The sequence below is a fragment of the Rhincodon typus genome, chromosome 22, assembly GCF_021869965.1.
Source record: "Rhincodon typus isolate 14 chromosome 22, sRhiTyp1.1, whole genome shotgun sequence".
Taxonomy (NCBI): domain Eukaryota; kingdom Metazoa; phylum Chordata; class Chondrichthyes; order Orectolobiformes; family Rhincodontidae; genus Rhincodon; species Rhincodon typus.
Window position 1 is genome coordinate 39,258,599 of NC_063353.1, and position 21,701 is coordinate 39,280,299.

Consider the following 21,701-nt stretch of genomic DNA (forward strand, 5'->3'; position numbering starts at 1 on the left):
CTATGGGCAATTTAGCATGGCCAATCCACCTAGCCTGCATATCTTTGGACTGTGGGAGGAAACCAGAGCACCCAGAGGAAACCCACGCAGACACGGGGAGAATGTGCCAACTCCACACAGACAGTTGCCCGAGGGTGGGATCGAACCCAGGTCCCTGGCACTGTGAGGCAGCAGTGCTAACCACTGAGCCACCCTGCCACCCTGCCACCCCTTTACATGGAGCATAATTTGCCAGCATAGACCACTTGCCAGATCTGGCCTCTTTCTACACTTTTAAAACAGAAGATTAATCAGCTTGGGTACTTGGTGTGTTGCTATATTGTAGATATTTTCTAATCAGAAATGCAATTACACAACTCCAGAGCAGGTGAGACTTGAACCTAGGCTACCTAGCCCAGAGGTAGAGACACTACCACTGCACCACAAGAGCCCTTAACTTCTTCCTTCTTTCTATAATTAAACCCAGACATGGATAACGTGGTCAGGAAGGCATATGTCATGCTTGCCTTCATCAGGCAGGGCACAGAGTATAAAAATTAGCTAGTCATGTTGCAGCTGTGTAGAACTTTAGTTCGGCCACATTTGGAATATTGTTCACAGTTCTTGGTCACCACACTATCAAAAGAATGCGGAGGCTTTGGAGACGGTAAAGAAATGGTCTACCATGATTGAATGGCCGAGCAGACTTGATGGACCGAATGGCCTAATTTCTGCTCCTATGTCTTATGGTCTAATGGTATTAGCTATGAGGAGAAATTAGACAAACCTGGTTTGTTTTCACTTGCAGGCTGAGGAGTGACTTCATAGAGATTTACAAAACTATAAGAGGCAGGGATAGAATAGATAGTCAGAAACTTTTTTCCTGGGTAGAAAAGTCAGTTGCTAGGGGAAGTAGGTTTAAGGCAATAGAGGGTAAATATCAAGGAGATGTGACAGAGGCAAGTTTTTTTGTACACAGAGAGTAGTAAGTGCCTGGAATGCACTGCTAGAGGATGTGGTCAAGGCGGATACAATTTTAACATTTAAGAGGCATTTTGACAGGTATATGAATAGGCAGAGAACAGAGGGATTCAGACTGTGTAGAGGCACCAGTTTTTTTTTAGTTTAGAACGGTGTGTGTTGGCACAGTCTTGATGGGCTGAAGGGCCATTTCTGTGTCATACTGTTCATTGTCCTTTGTTAACAGCACAGAGAGAACAGAGAAGAGACAGCAGACATACATAATCAAATGCTGAACAATTCGATGCTGCACAGCCACTCCATTAACCTGAACATCTGACACTTATTCAGCTGAAGTTTTGATTTGATAGTGAAAGCATTGCTTGTAGCTGAGTTCCTTTAAAGACAAAGAGAGACCTGTTTTTCAGAGATTGTTTCCATTCCAACATCGGGATTCCCACAGACTGAATCTTGTTAAACAACAAGGAGAATGGGCAGCTGCCAAGGGAGTGGCACTGGATAAAGTAGAAAACTCGATTTGGCACAAGTATTAGCATAAGAGGGCTTGGTATCTTTGTGTGCAACTCCTTTGTCCTGTAATTGGATTAATTTCTGTTAAAATAAGCAATGAAAGATTTACTAATGACTGTGTTAAGCATTTCTTTGCTACTCTTTGCGGTACAGCATTTTAAGATTGCAATCTTTCAAGAACGTTTTCTTTCCTGCCTTTAGATAAAAGTTGCAAACTTCACAAAATAAATTAAGTGCTTAATCCCAAGCCCAATGCCCAACCTGCCAGAACCTGTCATAGAGTCTTTATGTTGCTAATTATTTTAGTTTGCAAAAAAAAGTAGCATTTGTGGAATTTTAATAAACACAGCATTTTTGAAGTCAGACTCATTGAAAGTATCCAGTGTGACACTGCTAGGAAAACAGGGGTTTAGCAAACTCAGGCTATGGGATGGAGAGATCAGCTAGGGATCCCACTCCTGCTGTCTTGTGAGGATACATGAGGTCAGAAGATTTTGTCAGGACCAAACAGCAAAGGGAGCCCTTATTGGTCTATTGCACGAGGTCTGGCTGTTGTCGATGGTACATACCACACCTTGAGTCAGTGCTGTCTGCACGGTGAGCTGTTCAACTAAAGGTCCTCTCTGATGGACACGAAGAATTCCACAGTGCTGTTGCAAGGAGAAAGAGAAGTTCCGTGATGCCCTGTCCAATATTTATTCCCACAACAATGTCAACAAAAAATGGATACCTTGGTAATTTATTACATTGCTACAATTGCTCAGGGCTTTGGTGAGACCACATCCACAACACTATGTTCATATTTAGAGAAGCACCGGAGGCAGTCCAGCAAAGTTTCACAAAATAGTTGTTGTGATGAGGGTCATATCCTGTTGTTGACAGCTCGAGTAAAATGACTCCATATTCTCCGGAGTTTTGAAGAATAAGAGATGCTCACATAGAAAGATACAAGATTCATAAGGGACTTGGCAGGGTGGACACAAAGGATCTCTCCTGACGGAGTCATCGAGAACCCAGTGACACACCTCTCGAGATTAGGCTTGGGACCGAGATGAGGGGGACTTTCTTCACTTGATAGGGTTGGGAATTCTCTGCCTTGGAGCATTGTTGATGCTCCATCATTGAATATATTCAAAGGGCTGGGATGGACAGATTATTGATCTCTCAGGGAGTCGAGGGATTAGGAAGTGGGAGAATTATGGCCGAAGGTCTTCAATGATCATATTGAATGGTAGAGCGGCCTCGAAGAACCATAGACTCTGCTCCTGCTCCGATTCCTAATCTAATGACCTTCCTGGCATTTATGGCTGTATGCAACGTGTCTGTTGCATTTCCTACATTTTGACAGCGAGCACATTTCAGAAGTAATTAATTCTTTGTAAAGCACTGAGTTTATACAGTGTTATTCAGCACTAGCTTAAAAACACAGGGATATGAATTCTTGGTCCTAAATATTTTGTATTGCAAAAGTATACTTTCTTCATAAAAATATTATCTGTCCTAACTAGTGTGATTCTAGAGTATTCCTTGGCATGGGCACTGCTGGACATTCCTGCTACAGGGATCTGGCTAGGTCAGATAGCGTTCTCCATTTTATCAGAGTTACTGGCTACTCCCTCACAATAGAAAAACTGCCTGTTTGAGCGGATTGTAATTCCCCACAGTAATGTGCATTCCAAAGTGAGCTGTTGTACCTCACCCACATTGACAGGGGAAGAAACCTTGGGAAAATAGCAAGTTGACTGCTGGGGATTAAGTTATTCAAAAATTGTTGCAAAATTGTTCTTGCAAAACTCTACAACTTATATTCAGAGACGGCCATCAGTGGATTGAAAATTTCACAGCACACAGCGCAGACAAATGTTAACACCAGGCAATATGAAGAGATATTAGAATGGGTTTCTGAAGTGTAAATAGCTGTAGGACTGCAGAGAAAAGGTAGGATTTGTCTGTGGTTTGGGTTGTTTGTTTTGTATGGGAGTGTGTGCTTATTGAGAATAACAGCATAAAGTGTTAGAGAATTTCAGCAACATCTGCTGAGAAAGGAAGAGTTTGCATTTCGACTTCAGTATCACTCTTTTTCAGAATTGAAAGGAGCCGGAAAATGATGGTTTTAGAGGCAGAGGGAGGAGGAGCGAGTGGAACAGATAATGAGTGTGCCCAGTGCAAAAGATAAAGACAGTGGGAATGGTTAATTCTCTTTCTTCCTCCAAATATGTTGCAGCACTTTCTTCCAGAACTCCAGCATCCACAGTATTTTGCTTTGGTCATTGTTGTTGAGAATGTTCTTCTCCTTTGATACCTCCTCCTGTCACTGATGGTCTCAGCTTTCCAGGGATGGGTGAAAGCTGATGGGATACAACAGACAGCATCTCCTGCAACGTTACATCATAATCCCAGCCTCAGAAGAACGATAACCCCTCCCCATGTGGCATTTTTTAATTCTCATGGCAACCATTACATGACTTGTAGCTCTGAACATTGCAACTTGTATTTGACTGTCCTCCCACATTCTACTTTCCATCAGACAATGCCAGACAAAACTCTGTCACCTGTGTCTCAACTCATTCCAAGTCCCTTTCATGCCTGTGCTTGCTGACCTGCTTTCACTTCTGGTCAAGCAACACTCTGATGTTAAAATTCTCATCGGTGTTTAAAACTCCCTCCATGGTCTGGCCCTTCCCTAACTCTGACATCTCCACCCAACCCACGATCCTCTGAGATATCTGCACCGTCCGATTCGAGCCCAGGCAGTGTCCCTGATGTATGTTTCTCCGTCCCTGGTGGTTGGGGCTTCAATTGCCAAGGCTCTGGAATTCCCATCGTAAACTTCACCAACTCTTCACCCCTCATTTTTTTTTTTCAGCACATATGCGCACACCCACTCCACTCCCCACCTGCCCCCAAAGACTTCCTCAAAACCTACCTCTTTGACTTGGCCGATGATTGTCTGCCCCAAAACCACTTCAGGTCATTTGGATCAGAGATAGTAGGAACTGCAGATGCTGGAGAATCTGAGATAACAAGGTGCAGAGCTGGATGAACACAGCAGGCCAAGCAACATCAGAGGAGCAGGAAAGCTGACGTTTCTGAAGAAGGGTCTAGGCCCGAAACATCAGCTTTCCTGCTCCTCTGATACTGCTTGGCCTGCTGTGTTCATCCAGCTCTACACCTTGTTATATCAGGTCATTTGGTGACTAATTTTGCTTCATAACACTTTTGTGAAGTAATTTCGGAAGTTCTATTATTTCAAAGGCACTACATAAATATGTTGTTGTTGAACTAAATTAGAATGGCAGGCATCCCAAGTTTATTGCCTTTTTCATAGAATTCATAAAATCCCTACAGTGCAGATAGAGGCCATTTGGCCCATCATGTCTGCGCCAATCCTCCAACCCAGACCCATCCTGTCCCTGTATTTCCCATGGCTAACCCACCCAGCCTGCACATCCAAGGTCACTATGGGCAATTTAGCATGGCCAATCCACCTAACCTGCACGTTTTTGGACTGTGGGAGGAAACCAGAGCCCCCAACAGAACATACACAGACCCAGGGAGAGTGAGCAAGCTCCACACACAGGCACCCAATGCTAGAATTGAACCCGGGTCTCTGGCAGTGTGAGGCAGCAATGCTAACCACTGAGCTATCGTTTTCTCTAAAGTGAGCCCACAGCACCTTCTGAATTGGGTTATACTTGCCACATAAACAGCCAGTGATGAATTAGTACAAATATTTGATCCAATGTTATTGTACAAGGGTATGAACATGAGGGAGAAAATCAGTCATGAGGAGTAAATGTCTTGTGAAGTTTGAATCCATGACCACTTGTTGCTATGACTGTTGGACAGCAGACAGGCAAACTGTGGATGCTTGATTGAGAGCCCACTGGGCACCTTCCCGAGGGCAATGACAGAACCTACCGATTTGAAATCACTGCTCCACATGTTGCTTTATTTTCACCGCGATCTGAGAATCTAGGATGATCTACTGTCTGTGTCATTGACATGGATCTGAGAGAAATCCGAGAGCAGCGACAGAAACAGATATCCCTATGGGGAGAAATCCCAGCCAAGTCACTCGTGCAAGAGGAAGTTTTGCATTAATGTAGTGCCTTTTCCAATGTCTGTGTTACAAAGCACTTTGCAACCAATAAGGTCCTTTGTGAAATGGAGTGTCTGTTGCAATGTAGCAAACATAGATGCCAATGTGTGCACAGCAAGCTCCCACAAACAGTAATGAGGTAGCAGTCAAATAATTTATTTCTAGGAAATTAATTGAGGGATAAATATTGGCTTGAACACCAGGGAGAACCCTATTGCTCTTCAAAATCATGGATAAGTAGGAGTATAATTTCTAAAGAGCTGTAGAAGGATTATTTAGTTTATAGCGTATGGTTTCCTGACAAATTGCCTATTTTATGATCTGTTTATTTTGCTTCTTGCATCTGACTTGATTAAATCACTCAATGGTTGAACAAAAATCGGTTTTATCTCTTGCCTTACTGAGATAAAAATAAATAAGGCGATGGCCTGGTGATATTATAATTGGACTGTTAATCCAGAGATCCAGGTAATGTTCTGGGGACATGGGCTTGAATCCTGCCATGGCAAATGGTGGAATTTGAAATTTTTTTTCTAAAAAGTCTGGAATTGAGAGTCTAATGATGACCATGAATTAATTGTCAGGAAAAAAAAAAATCTGATTCACTAATGTCCTTTAGGGAGGGGAACTGCCATCCTTACCTGATCTGGCCTACATGTGACTCCAGACCCACAGCAATGTGGTTGACGCTAACTGCCCTCTGGGCGATTAGGGACAAGCAATAAATGCTGGCCTAGCCAGCAACGCCCTCATAATGTAATTTTATTAAAAAAGCCCATTTTTAGCTGGATCATGGATCAGACAGATAGGCCCGATGCAAGCAACAGGGGATGGGATTTTGCAGTGCATGTCCTATGGAGCATATTCCATGGGCTGTGCTCTGTGAAACATATGCTTGTGTGAAGTGTTTGAGTTTTTGGGAGGTGCAACCGTAAGGAACAAAGTGAACCACAACAGCATCTCGACAATCCAACTCAAGAATCCAGTCAACAATTCCAAAGTTACAACCTTGAGAGAGCAGTACCCCAACTGAGTTGAGATAGGGTTGTCTTTTACAAACTACCAAAGGTCAGCTACAAGTTATGATTAATATTAATAAAACCTTGTGCTGCTTACATTATTCCTCTCTTTATTATATCTACAGCTCCAGTGACCACTTTATGTTAATATCATGTACAGCTGTCTCTAAGAGATAAGAAGTCAAGTGTTTACAGATGAAGCTGCCATAAGCCAGCTAACTGGTGATAAGTACATACTATTCAAGTTTCCCAGTCCTCATTCCAGAGAAAACTCCAACTGCTCTTTCTTTCCCAGATTAGGTGTAAACATTTTGTTGGAAAATTCATCATGTATGATAAGGGCCACTTCACTGAATGTCATCTATTACCACAAAAGTTTTTATATAGTCATTTAGACTCAGAGGTGAGTTCTAGATGTCTACAGCGACATTATTTAATTTTTTTTTTCCTTTTTTTATATATCCAGACATGTTATTACACAGACTGAACGTATTTATTCCGACTACCAAATCACTCATTTAACTTTTCACTTGTTATCCACCACTGCTAAATCACTCCTGTTTCCAATGCATCAATTTACCTCCAGAGCTGGATAAGGGCAGTGCAATGAAAGCAGAGGTGGCGAGGAGAGAGAGAGAGGATTAAATCAGAACGGCATTGGAAGAGGGATATAAGGCACTCCAGCCCCTGCTGTACCCACCTCTCTCTCTCAAAGCCTCAAGAGTATTACTGGACACTGCCTACTCCCTCTCCATGGAAACCTGGGCACAAATAAAGCTAAGGTACAGAGGCAGACTGTCTGGAACTAAGACCCTCTCTGTGACCTACTGCCTAGCCCTGTTAATGACCACTTTGGCCTGAGACTTCTTTATACATGACTAAGCCAGTTACTAACTGGCTGTCTGGCCTTTTGATATAATAAAGCTGTGGAATCCCACAGTTCCAAACCCGCCCAAAGTTGGACTGTACAATGCAGAGCATTGTGGAAGTTTTCATGTTGGCTAGGTAACCATTCTTCCCTCTGAGGCAGGAGGCTGTGAGCTCAGGTCTAAGTCCAGGGCTATTGATACTCCTAGTGCTGCACTGCACTGTCAGAAGGATAACGTACTTTCTGTGCCATCAGGCAACTTCCTTCTCATCTGATGTCAAAATGCACATTGTAAGTAAGGTGAGGGTAAAGAAAGAACTTGCACTTATTTCGCACCTTTCGCAACATCAGGATGTCCTGTAGTACCTCAGAACCTATTAAGCACTTTCATGAAGTGGTCTCAATGTTGGAAATGTTTGAAAATGCAGCAATTGTTTGTATGCTGCAAGCTCCCATGAACAACAACAAGAAAATAAACTGTTGTCCTGATGTTGGTTGAAGGGAAGGTGTAAGCTAGGATGGAATAGTACACAGTTTGCACCTTTCACAGCCCCCTCATTGCAGGTGTTCGGAGGAGGACTTTCATAAACTCAGACCCTGTGCTGAGATTGGAGATTGAGGTCGGGGAGGGGGGAGATGCTGTGCTCAGGTGGGTGGAGGAGATGGGCAGAGGGGATACGCAATGCTGAGGTCAGTGGTTGGACCAGGTCAGGAGCAGCAACAGAGCAGCAGGGTTTTCATTTTGGATTTGATTATATGTTACCATGAGCCATGCTGATGGTTGTTAGCAGTTGTTCGTTAGTTCGCTGAGCAGGTTGATCCGTGGTGTGTAGACGTTTCGTTACCATTCCAGGCACCATCATCAGTGCGACTTCTAATCGAAGCATTGGTGTTCTGCTCCGTTCCAAATTTATTTGATCCTGTGGTCTGGTGGGTCTTGTCCCGTCTGGTTCTGTTGTTTCAGCAGCGGTCTGTATACGGGGTCTATTTCTATGTAAAAACCGAAAGAACTGCGGATGCTGTAAATCAGGAACAAAATCAAAGTTGCTGGAAAAGCTCAGCAGGTCTGGCAGCATCTGTGGAGGAGAAAACAGAGTTAACGTTTCAGGTCCGGTGACCCTTCTTCAGAACCCAGTTGGAGCTCTGAGGAAGGGTCACCGGACCCGAAACGTTAACTCTGTCTTTTCCTTCAAATATGGTGCCAGACCTGCTGAGCTTTTCCAGCAACTCTGTATTTGTGTCTATTTGTATGTGTTTGTTAATGGAGTCCCGTGTTGAGAACCAGGCCTCCAGAAATTCCCTTACAGTTCTGGTGTTCGCTTGTCCCAGTATAGTCACTTTGTCCCAGTCAAAACTGATGGCCCTCATTGTCTGAGTGTATCAAGACAAATGAATATTGCCCGTGTCTTTTTACTGCCAGCTGGTGTTCGTGTATCCTGGTCGTCAGCTTCCTCCCCTTTGTCCAATGTAATGTTTATTGCGCTCGCTGCATGGGATTCTGTATATCACGTTAGTCCTGTTTACTGTCAGTATGGGGTCTTTAGTCTTTGATAACATTTGATGCAGTGTTGATGTAGGTTTGTGTGCAATCATGATCCTATGCGGTCTAAGGAGTCTGGTTGTCATTTCACATATATTTTTGATGTAGGGTAGAGTTACTAGCGTCTTATGTTGTACAGTGTCTTCTGGTTGTCATTTGTTTTGTAGGCATCGGCGGACGGAACTTCTTGGGTATCCGTTGTCAGTAAATACTTTGTGCAGGTGTTCCTATTCCATTGTCTGGAGTTCTGGGATGTTGCAGTGTGACATGGCTCATTTAAATAGTGTCTTGATGCAGCTCTGTTTGTGTACGATGGGGTGGTTGCTATTGAAGTTCAGGATTTGGTCCATGTGCGCAGCCTTCCTGTACACACGGGTCTGGAATTCACCGTTAGTTAGTCTCTCTACCATTATGTCCAAGAACGGGAGCTGTTAGTTGTTTTCTTCCTCTGTAGTGAATTTTTTGCTTGCAAAGATGCTGTTAACAAGTTGGTGGGTTTCTCCTACTTCTGTGCATTTGATTATTACGAATGTATCGTCCACGTATCTTGTCCACAGTTTCGGTCGGATTGTGGGAAGGTCTGTGCGTTCCAGTCTCCGAATCGCTGCCTCAGCGATGAGACCTGAGATGGGTGATCCCATCGGTGTGCCGTTGATCTGTTTGCATATCTGGCCGTTGAACGTGAGTGAAGTGTGTTGTGAGGCATAAATCTAGTAGTTTCAGTAAGCTGTCCTTGCTGATGTTGTTGCTGGTATTCAGGGTCAGTGCTCCTGGTCCTTCTAGTAGTGTGGCTAATGTCTCTCTAGCTAAGGGTAGGTCGATGGATGTAAATAATGCTGTAACATTGAAGGGGATAGTGATTTCATCCTCGACAGTTTTTATGTCCCTGAGCTGTGTGAGAAATTCTTGGGCTGAATGGATTGAGTGTGGGAATCTGCTAATCAGGTGTTTAATTTTCCGTTGTAATTCCCTCGCTAGCTTGTGTGTAGGTGTGCCAGGTAAGGAGACTATTGGTCTGAGTGGTATTCCAGGTTTGTGTACCTTGGGGAGACCATAGAAGCGGGTGTTGTTTGAGTCATCTGGTTTCATTCTGATGTGGTTGGCATGAGTGATCTCTCCCGCACATTTTAAGTTTGAGTGTCTGTATTATCCTGTTCTCCAGCTGTGATGTGGGGTCTGACGCCACCTGTTGGTATCTGCGAGTAGTGCCAGTGCTTTCTCGGTGTAGTCTGTTCTGTTCAGAACCACGGTCATTCATCCTTTGTCCGCTGGTAGGATTGTGATGTTTTTTATCCTTCTTCAGTCCTTTTAGGGCCTTTCTCTCCGCTGAAGGTGTCTGATTTGTGTTTACGGTTAAGTGCTGGGTATACCGTTTGTCTGACGGCCTGTTGAATTTCATCAGAGAGTCTGTTGGTTTTCAGTGTTGACTCTAGTGCTGCTAAGATGTCCACTTTACTCACGTCCTTGTGGTTGCAGTTAAGTCCGTGTATCAGTTCGGCTTTTTCTGTGCCTGTGAGTTGTCTGTTGGATAGGTTCCTTACCCATGTGTCTGCCTTGTTCATGTCGTCCTCGTGAATTAGTCCAGTTAGTTTCTCCTGTAGGATTTCCTTGTTCTAGTTCTTTGTTGTTGAGTGTTTATGGCTTGTTCCAGTGTTGTGGTCCACTGGTGGTTGGTCGAGTTCTGGTGCGAAGATTTTTAGCGTGCAATTTCCCGCTGGTATCTGTGGAGGCAGTTGTGGGCATCTGTGACCATTGCCATTGGCATCCTGCAGCCGTTTTGCTCTGCTATTCTTCCTGCTTGTGGCTTGTTTATGCTGCAAGGCAGTACCCGGCTCCTGAGGCATTCATGTAGGAAGTGGAGTTATAAGTTCAGTTCTCAGGGGTACAATGGATGTAGGTGCTAACCCTAAGCAATGATATCACATGGGCTAACAAGGTGTAGAGCTGGATGAACACAGCAGGCCAAGCAGCATCGGAGGAGCAGGAAGGCTGATATCACATGGGCTGCAAGTTTCACATCCCACCTGATATCCAGCTCTGATGCAGTCAATGGGATGGGATAATGGATGGTGCCTAGACTGGACAACTCCCAGCTCAGTGCTAACACCCCCCACAGCTTCCCCCACCCCCATCTCTACCAAGCCACTTGGAGAATTGGCCTTCCAGCTTGCGAATGGGAGAAAGTAAGCAGACCATCGGTCCTGTCTGCTGCTCTCTGGGAATCTAACCAGGGGCTCACCATTTAGCCATAACAAAGGGCTAAACAAACTTTGGTGCCTCACCCTGTGAAAGCAAAGACTGAGAGGTGACCTTACAGAGGTCAGGAGGGATGGATGGGGAGGAAACATTTCCACTTGTGGGGGAAATCCAATGCCAGAAGATTAAGGCAAACTCTAAGAAATCCAAGAGGAGTTCTTTCACAAAGCGAGTGGTTAGTAAGCAAACCTCAGAACCACAAGAAGCTGTCAAGGTGAATATTTATATATATATATTTATGAATGGGAAAGAAGGATAGTCACACAGACAGTGGTGCGTGTATGGAATGAGCTGCCAGAGGAAGTGGTGGAGGCTGGTACAATTGCAACTTTTAAAATACATCTAAAGAGGTATATGAAGGGCTATGGGCCAAATGCTGGCAAATTGGATAAGATGAATCTAGGATATCCAGTTGGCCAAAGGGTCTGTTTTTGTGCTGAATATCTCTATGACTCTATATTACCAGAAAATGACAGGGTAGATCAAGATAAAGTATTTCCACTGGTTGTGGATTCTAGAACTAGAGGCATAGTCTGAGGATTAGGGCCTGACTGCTCAAAGGAGATGTTAGGAAGCACTTCTACACACAAAGGGTGGTAGAGGTTTGGAACTCTCTTCCACAAAAGGCATTGGATGCTGGATCTTGTGTTCATTTTAAATCCAAGGAGATAAATTATTTTAAAGTGAAGTTATTAAGGGGTATGGCCCAAAGGCAGGTATATGGAGTTAGGTTACAGATTAGCCATGAGCTCAAACTGTGTTTCTTTGTTTTTCTACATTTTAGTAAGAAGGACTGTAATGTTTAACTCTATTTTCCTGCTTCGTACCAAGAATCTGTACCTAGTTACCTTTGTACCTAAGATGGCACTGTTAAGTGGTGACTTGTAAACTTTACACTGTGCTTATGTGAGTATATAGATCATAGAATCCCTACAGTGTGGAAACAGGCCATTCGGCCCAACAAGTCCACACCACCCCTCCGAAGAGCATCCCACCCAGACCCATTCCCCTACCACTAGCCCTACATTTCCCTTGTCTAATCCACCTAACCCCTAAACATCCCTGAACACTATACGAGCAATTTAGCATGGCCAATCCCCTTAGCCTGCACGTCTTTGGACTGTGGGAGGAAACCGGAACACCCGGAGGAAACCCACGCAGGCACGGGGAGAATGTGCAAACTCCACACAGACAGTCGCCCGAGGGTGGAATCAAACCCAGGACCCTGGCACTGTGAGGCAACAGTGCTAACCACTGAGGCACCGTGCCACCCAAATGTGACAATAAGCCTAATACAATAATTCAGAGCAGGCTTGAAGGACTGAATGGCCTGCTCCTATGGAATAGCAGTTAATGCTGATGAGATGTATATAAAGTAAAGATGGAATGAGGTTTGTGTGGAGCGTAAGTACTAATATAAACCTTGGGCAATCTAGTCCAGCCTATTCAGTTGGGCTGAATGGCTTGTCTCTATATAAGAATATCTCATTTGATCCTCATCGGCTCGGTTTTTAGGCAAAGTTGGATGGTACTTGGCACCTGGGGGGTGAGCATCCCAGCAGGAACGTGGAAAACCCCACCCCCAATCCAGGGAAAATAATAACTCACTTGAGTGCTTTACAACCACACTGAGTAACTGCAACAGAGAACTGTGGCAGGAATATTCTCTGTTATTTCTCATGTACAAATATTCTAATGGCCTCCGCCCCCATGTGCTTCAATCATTCCAGAAAATGTACGTGGACGAGAAAGGAGAGAAACTGGGCAAGCTGCTGTGCTCTAGACTCATCAAGAAAGGAAACCACAAAGGATACAGCCACTGTATGGTCGAGCTCAGTAAGGTGAAAACTTCCAACAGAAGGCTAAACGTCGACATCTCCTTTAAAGGTTAGATTGTTTTTTAATGCTTTGTATCTGAGATGGCTCATCCCCGTTCTCATCCCAGTGGAATCTAAAACCAAACAGCCCCCAGTCACCCAATTCTAATAGCTCTTCAGAGCTCCCTGCCCCAGATGGATTTGTTCTACACAGACCAGATTCCATCCTGGGATTGCGTTAACTTTTGGATGGAGGGGCTACAGTTCTTGACCTCAGCACAGTGCGTGTACATGCACAAGGGACCTGGCTTTCCTCATATGTGAATTGCAGAAAGTTAAAATACTTTTTAAGACAAGCAACTATGGGAGCGAATGGTATGCTAACCTTTGTTACAGGGGAATTGGATCTTATTATTTGTTCATGGGATATGGGCATCGTTGGCCAGGCCAGTAATTATTGCTCATCCCTAATTGCCCATGAGAAGAAGGTGGTGAACTGCCTCCTTGAAATCTTGAAGTCACCAGTGATGGTAAGTACACCCACAGTGCTATTCGGAAGGAATTCCAGAATTTGGATCTGATGGAAGATTGGAATAGTCTCGCTGCAATTATTACCACAATTGTTGAGGTGTAGTTGCATCTGAAGTACATTGTGTAGTTTTTGTTGCCTTACCTAAAAACAGACACAAATCTCATCCCAGAGAAGGAACGCAACAAAGACTCACCAGATTGGTTCCTGGGATGAGGTGATTGTTGGGAACATGGAGTAGACTAGGCCTATATTCCTGGGGTTTAGCAGAATAAGAGATGACTTGATTGAAGCACACAGTATTCTTAAGACCCGATACTCTGAAAATGTTTCCCCCTAGATGTGGAATCTAGAACATGGAGTCACAATCTCAGAATAAGGAGCTAGCCATTTAGGATTGAAATGATGATAAATTCCTTCACTCAGAGTTCCGAATTCTGGGGACTTGTGGATGTTCAGTCATAAAGCATATTCAAAGAGAGCTTGACAGAGTTTTGAGCACAGAAGTTCACAGAATGGAATCATAGAACCCCTACAGTATGGGAGCAGGCCATTCAACCCATCAAGCCCACACTGACCATCCGAGGAACATCCCACACAGACCCACGCAACCTGCCCCTTCCCTGTAATGCTGCATTTCCCATGGCTAATCCACCTAGCCTGCACATCCCTGGACACTATGGGTAATTTAGCATGGCCAATCCATCTAACATCAAGTTATTGATGGATAACTCAATTTGTTTTCACTTGAAGGTCAGAGGCTGAGGGGTGACCCGATAGAAATTTACAAAATTGTGAGAGGCATGGATAGAACGGAAAGCCAGAGTCTTTTTCCCAAGGTAGAAATGTCAGTTATTTGGGGACATAGGTTTTAGGTGAAAGGAGCCAGGTTTAAAGAAATCAGAGAGGCAAGTTATTTAAACAGATGGTGGTAAGTGCCTGGAATGTGCTGCTAGAGGTGGTGGTGGAAGCAGTTGGAATAGCAATGTTTAAGAGGCATCTTGACAGATATATGAATGGGCGTGGAATAGAGGGATACAGATCACGTAGAGGCAAAAGGTTTTTAGTTGAGAAAGGTATCATGTGTTGGGACAGTCTTGGTGGGCCAAAGGGCCTGTTTCTGTGCTGTACTGTTCTTTGTTCTTTCTTCTAGAGTGGAACAGTGGAGTTAAGGTAAGATGATCTTGTTGAGGAGACCAGAAGAGCCAAAAGGCCTAATCCTGCTCCTATTAACAGTGTTCTCATGTGGAACAATGGAGGAAAGATTGAGAGAAGCTATGAGGGTCTAACTCTTTGACCAAGCTCTAAGTGATATTCTTTTTTCTTGATTCAGTGTTAAATTTTGCTATTAGTGTGAAGTTTAGTATTGCCAGGATTACTCTGTAGTCTCCAAATCAATGCAAACAGCCTGAGAGGCAAATCGTAGTGGATTGAAGAAGTATGTACTTTTTAAAAATGTTCTTTTGAACACTTTGGTTCATTCATATACAAAGATTGGACATGGAGACGAATGTTGTTTGGCTGGTAATGAAGAATCATATAATCTGTTGATGATGAGTTTTTTTTTCACTCCCTGATTGGCTTAAAGAGGGCAGTGCAGCTCAAGGATGGACAACGAGGAGAATCAATGGGGGTGGGGGGGAAGGGGCAGATAGCTATCATGTGATGAAATCTTCAGGATTCGTGTTAAATGTCTCATGGACACTATGTCAGTGTAGCTTTAAGAGACATGCTCATGATAGTATCTCTGTATCACAGCATCTGATCTGAGGGTGTGAAGGTCTCAGTCTCCAGTTTAACTGGGGCCACTTGGAGTTAGACACATTGGTGAAAACATGCTACTCTTTATAGCCGAATACCTTAATATTAACCCAGTCCGGAAGGCATGATGGCCTAGGGGTATTATCACAACACTATTAATCCAGACCCAGGTAATGATCTGGGAACCTGGGCTTGAATCCAATAAAAAACCTGGAATTAAGAGACTGATGTTGACCGTGAAACCATTGCTAATTGTCAAGAAAAACTCATCAGGTTCACTAATCTCACTTAGGGAAGGAAACCTCTCATCCTTACCTGGTCTGGCCTACATGTGATTCAGACTCATAGCAATGTGGTTGAATCCTGGGAGAGTTATGGGTGGGCAATAAATGCTGGCTGAACTAGTGCAGCCCACTTCCTGTGAATAACCTTAAAAAAAAACTGAATGCCTGTGACTGTAATATTTGTAAATATCAGGAGCTGTAATAAATATTGGTTGAATTATCCAGTACCATGTTACCTGCATGGTGAAGATGCAGTGCTCCAAAAGCTTGGGATTTTAAATAAACCTGTTGGACTATAACCTGGTGTCGTGTGACTTCTGACTTGGTATTGAAAGATTCAACAGATGTGTGTTGCAGCTCCTGCTATGTAAATACAATACAGTCAAAGAAATTGTAATGTCTTGATAAAAACCAAAAGAACTGCGGATGCTGTAAATCAGGAACAAAAACAAAGTTGCTGGAAAAACTCAGCAGGTCTGGCAGCATCTGTGGAGGAGAAAACAGAGTTAACGTTTCGGGTCCGGTGACCCTTCCTCAGAACTGATGATGGCTGGGAAAACGTCAGTTTATATGCAGAAAATAGGGAGGTGGGTGGGGTAGGGAATAAATGATAGGATAGAGCCCAAAGAGAGAGAAAGACAGTTGGACAGACAAAGGAGTTGCTAACGATCAGGCTGGGAGGGCGAGTAGTTGTTAATGGGGACTGTTAGTGACTAACAACAGGGGGTGTGTAGTGGCAGGCTATGTGGTAACAAGACCTGGTGTGTGGGGTGGGTGGGCTGGGACATGGGAGAGTTTAGGCCCTAAAATTATTGAACTCAATATTGAGTCCAGAGGGCTGTAGGGTCCCCAAGCCGAAAATGAAGTGTTGTTCCTCCAGCTTGCGTTGGGCTTCGCTGGAACACTGTAGCAAGCCGGAGACAGAGATGTTGGCCAGGGAACAGGGTGGTGCATTGAAGTGGCAGGCAACAGGTAGATCAGGGTCTTTTTTGCGAGCAGAACGTAGATGTTCTGCGAAGCGATCACCAAGTCTACACTTCGATTCCCCAACGCAGAGGAGACCACATTGTGAGCAGCGAATGCAGTAGACTAGATTCTTGGAAGTGCAGGTGAAGTGTTGCTTCATGTGGAAGGTATGTTTGGGCCCTTGGATACTGAGGAGGGAGGAGGTAAATGCTCAGGTGTTGCACCTTTGCCGGTTGTAATGTCTTGAGATGTTTTACTGTGTCAAAGGTGTTACAATCAATACAGGGTAACTGTTGTAAACTGACTGGGAAAAGACAGGTTTAGAAATCTATTCTACCTGAATCGACTGAGCACGAAGAGAGCGTAGAAGTTCCTCAGTGCATAACCCTTGATCAAACTGGATTCTGAACCTCACCACAATCAAGATCATAGCTGTTGTTAATCTCTAAAATGTTTTCTCTTCCTTCACAGTGGATACAAATGATGTTAAAAGTGTTCTGAGTGAAACAAAGAAAGAACTGAAAGAGGTAATTTTCAGTATTCGTACATCTCCTATTTCTTTGCAATGTGCAATGTTTAGACTGATTCCCTTAATAATTCAGAAATGTAGACAGTGGAAAATCAAAGGTGAAGGAAAAGCTGTTAATTACATTCCTTCCAGGATTGCCTCATCACTCTCGGATATATTCCACCTCCTCATGGTTGTTCTCCACCTCACTATTTTAATGGAGCCAGCTTTTAAAAGCATTGCACCTTTTCCCTTTAAAGGATAGAAATCTGTTTCAGACAACATGTACAAATCTGTATCCCCAATTCTCTGTGCATTTTGATAACATTTTGTTGGACATACCACAGGTCCATACACAATCATTATAGCCTTGCAGTCTAGCTTCGGTCTACAGCTTGCTATCTGTCATCATGGATTGATGAATATCATTTGTCATATATATGTGGTTGTTATCTGGCATAATATATTCATCCTGTGTGATGCATCGTTGATGAAATGCAATTTGGATAGATTGTCTGTTTCTTCACAGGACTTGACCATTGCTGACTATAGTGCCATATGACCTAGGCTGGATAAAATAACATAGCTCCTATCCAGGCACCCATATGTTTGTGTGAAAATCTCAGATTCCTACGTTTTATCCTGATCCAAATTGGCATAACTGCTTGATTTTCCCTCTTCATTCCAACGATGTGTCATGTCCATGTGTTTTGGTGATGAGAGTATGGAAGGGAATCTGTCGCCCAAACATAAGAGCTACTAGTGAGGGCAAACCTGGACAAGTAGCACATAGATTTAACATAGCAATCCAAAAAAAAAGTTGGCAAAACACTTTAGCTTTAATGATCATAGATTTTACCGTATGAATAATGCATTCTGTGAGACCGTTCAATGGAGCGTAGTGAAGAGAAAAGATGGTATATTGAACACTCCATTTCCTGCATGTCTTTGTAGGGTGCACCAGTGTACTGCAAACTATTGTCGGACATAATTTGTTGAGGAACACCAAATATACTGGAATATGGCAGTCAATAGGCAAACAACTTTTTTTATTATTCACTCATGGGATGTGGGCGTCACCGGCTGAGCCAGCATTTCTTGCCCATCCCTAGTTCCCCTTGAGAAAGTGGGGGTGAGCTGCCTTCTTGAATTGCTACAGTCCTCCTGCTGTAGGTTGAGCCAGAATGCCCTTAGCAGTGCCCCACTGATATCTTTAATTTGTCATCCTAAAGAAAATTTAGTGAAATAGTCACTCATCCACTCTAAAAAAGCAATATGGGGACAGACTATGAAATATGAGGGTAAGCTAGCTCGTAACGTAAAAGAAGATTGCATGATTTCTTTTTTAGATATGTGAAAGGTAAGAGTGGGCATTGCATCGCTGGAAAATGGGGCTGGAGAAGTAATGATGTGGGCCAAAGAAATGGCGGAGGAACTGAATGGGTACTTTTCATCAGTCTTCATTGTGGAAGGCACCAGCAGCATACCAGAACTTCGAGAGTTAGGGGACAGATGTGAACGGAGTAGAGAAGGTGCTGGGGAAGCTGAAAGATGTAAAGGTGGATGAAGCACCTGGACAAGATGGATCACATCTCAGATTTCTGAAGGAGATAGCTGAGGAGATTGTAGAGACATTGGTGGTGATCTTCCAGGAATCACTGGAGTTAGGGAGAGTCCCAGAGTTCTGGAAAACGGCTAATTTAACACCCCTGTTTAAAGGAGAGAGAGGCAGAAGACAGGAAACTATGGCCAATTAGCCAGACTTTGGTGATTGGTACGATTTTCAGTACGATTATTAAGGATGAGATTGCTGAGTACTTGGTAAATGCATGATAAAATAGGGCTGAGTCAGCACGGCTTCATCAAGGGGAGGTCATGCCTGACAAATCTGTTGTAATTCTCTGAGGAAGTGACAAGCAAGTTAGACAAAGGAGAACCAGTGGACATGATCTATTTGGATTTCCAGAAAGACTTTGATGAGGTGTTGCGTAGGAGGCTGTGAATAAGATAAGAGCCCACACTGTTGGGGCAAGGTAGTGGCATGGATAAAGGATTGGCTGACTGACAGAGACAGAAAGTGAGGATAAAGGGGTCTTTTTGAGGACGAGTGGAGTTCTGCGTGTCTCCTTGTTAGGACCACAACTATTCATGTTATACATTAACAATCTGGACAAAGGAAGTGAGGGCATCGTTACAAAGTTTGCAGGTAGAGGGACAGGTAGTGTTGAGGAGGTGTGGAGGCTGCAGAAGAATTTGGATAGGCTTGGACAGTGAGCAAAAAAGTGCCAGATGAATTACAATGTGGGAAAGTGTGAGCTTATGAGTTTTGTAGGAAGAAGACTTCGTAAAGCTGAAGCACGATGGGACTTAGAAGTCCTAGTTCAGAATTCTCTTGAGGTGAACATGCAGGTTCAGTTGGCAGTGCAATGTAATGTAATGCAATGTGAGCATTCATTTTGAGTGGACTAGAAGACAAATGTAGGAATGTAGTGCTGAGGCTGACAATGGTCTGGTCAGTTTCGGGACGCGTATCTAAGGAAGGGTATGCTGATGTCGGACTGGATCCAGAGCAGGTTTACAAGAATGATCCCAGGGATGAAGGGTTTGTGATATGAGGAGCGCTCAGGGACTCTGGGTCTGTACTCGATGGAGTTTAGAAGGATGACAAAGGGATCTGATTAAAACTTACAGAATACCGAGGGGCCTGAGGTGCTGGAGTGGACATGGAGAAGATGTTTCCACCAGTCGGAGAGACTGGGACCCGAGGGCACAGCCTCAGGTTGAAGGGACAGCCCTTCAGAACTGAAATGAGGAGGAATTTTTTCAGCCAGAGAGTGGCGAATCTGTGGAACTCATTGTCGTAGAGGGCTGTATAGTCATTGAGTTTATTTAAGACAGAGATAGCTAGGTTCTTGCTTAGTGATAGGATCAAGGGCTATGGGGAGAAGTCAGTAGAATAGGGTTGAAAAACATATCAGCCATAATCAAATGGTGGCGCAGATCTGATGGGCTGAATGGCCTAATCCATACATGTCATTTTAACTGCTGTGGCATAAAAGCTGGTGGCAGCAGCCAGATCATTGCTGGCTTTGTGACCTGTGGATAAGGGGGGAGCAGGATCATTTCTTCCACCCTCAGAAGGGAACATGTACTTTCTACTTCCACGTCTCATTACATGGTACCCCTTTTTCCTGCAGCATTATCACTTCCATGCAGTTCTTTTATGATGATATCACTGCCATTGTCTGGATCATTAGTTCAAAATAAGCAGTTTCAAAGTCTGGGCCACAGACTGTGTAAAAGCCTCTCCATTATTTACAATATACCTAACAGTGGCTCTTCCCTTCTTCAACTTTGTGTCATATCAAGTGCCACATTGATAGAAAACTCTTTAACCTCACTCGCCTCATGTCGAAACCAAACTAACCTCCGTTGACATACACGGTCTACAGTTTGCAGATACCTGCAGCGCCTTTCCCACTCTGCACCACATTTGCAATCCATTCTTGACCTCTCCAATTCAGAAAGCAAGAAACTCAGCCTGTCCTTGAACGTTGCTGAAAGGAAACTCCTATCAGCCAACACGAGGTAGGCCAAATACTCCTCTTCTGATGTATGTCGAAGGAGAGTCTGTCAAATTCGTTGAGCACTTCCTTAAACCACCTTCCCCAAATGGACACCAATGATGAAGAGATCCAACACTGGATCAACTGCACTCACCTCCTGCAATCTAGAGCAGTAAGTCTTTGATAACAAAGACTTCTGAAAAGTTCTCATTGTCAGAGCACTTGGTTGTCATCACACTCCTGTACGGTAATAAGATCTGGATTGTGTATTGGTAACACATAACAGCATGAGAGAAATTCCACTAGCAATGCTCCTGCCACATTCTGTGATACATTGGGAGGATGATCAAAAAAGATGCCAGCGTCCTCCTCGTAGCCAGCTCTACCAGCATCCGGTCAAAACACCTCAAAAATCACCTTCATTGGTTTTGGACACTGTCTGAATGGCCAAAAACCATCTTTCCCATCAGGACCTGTCTTCTCAATTTTCAAATGGTCAACGATCCAGGAGAGGACAATTAAAATTCTTTAAATCGACCCTGAAAGCTCTCTTTGAAGCTTAGCAACAGCGATGTTCGTGAGAGGGAGGGGATTGCCAGCAATTGAAAAAATGGCGACAACTTAGCCATCAAGTTCCATGATGCTTGGAGTCACAACAGCTTAATGTCAAGGGTGGACGGTGACAGAGGGGCAAGGAAAAGAAAGCAAACACTTCCCCCCCCCCCCCCGAATCCCAATACTTGGAGGGACATCCTTCCCTGTGTATTCAGAGATCTGTAGGTTGAGCATCAGCCTGCTCAGTCACATGTCTGAAAGTCACAGCCCTCAGGATCCGTCATCCTCAAACTGAGATGACTTCTGTCGTCACTCCTGCCCATCACGTTAGAAGGAGAACTCTACCCCTTTCAGAGATAGTGGGAACTACCGATGCTGGAGAATCTGAGATAACAAGGTGTAGAGCTGGATGAACACAGCAGGCCAGGCAGCATCAGAGGAGCAGGAAAGCTGACGTTTC

General features: G+C 44.0%; 1 protein-coding gene across 4 annotated transcripts in view; it reads left to right on the forward strand.

Annotated features, from left to right (window-relative positions):
- Positions 1-3,124: 3,124 nt before the first annotated feature.
- The window catches only part of LOC109931866 (podocalyxin-like), a 25,974-nt gene continuing 7,397 nt past the window's right edge, over positions 3,125-21,701 (forward strand). The window contains exons 1-3 of one of the 4 annotated variants that reach the window (XM_048610057.1): positions 3,125-3,408; positions 12,986-13,142; positions 17,084-17,139. In XM_048610057.1, coding sequence (XP_048466014.1) covers positions 12,989-13,142; positions 17,084-17,139 — 210 coding nt within the window. In that variant the 5' untranslated portion in view covers positions 3,125-3,408; positions 12,986-12,988. Of the gene's footprint in view, positions 3,409-8,935; positions 11,470-12,985; positions 13,143-17,083; positions 17,140-21,701 lie in introns of those variants that run through there. The other 3 variants (XM_048610056.1, XM_048610055.1, XM_048610058.1) reach the window with 3 other exon arrangements.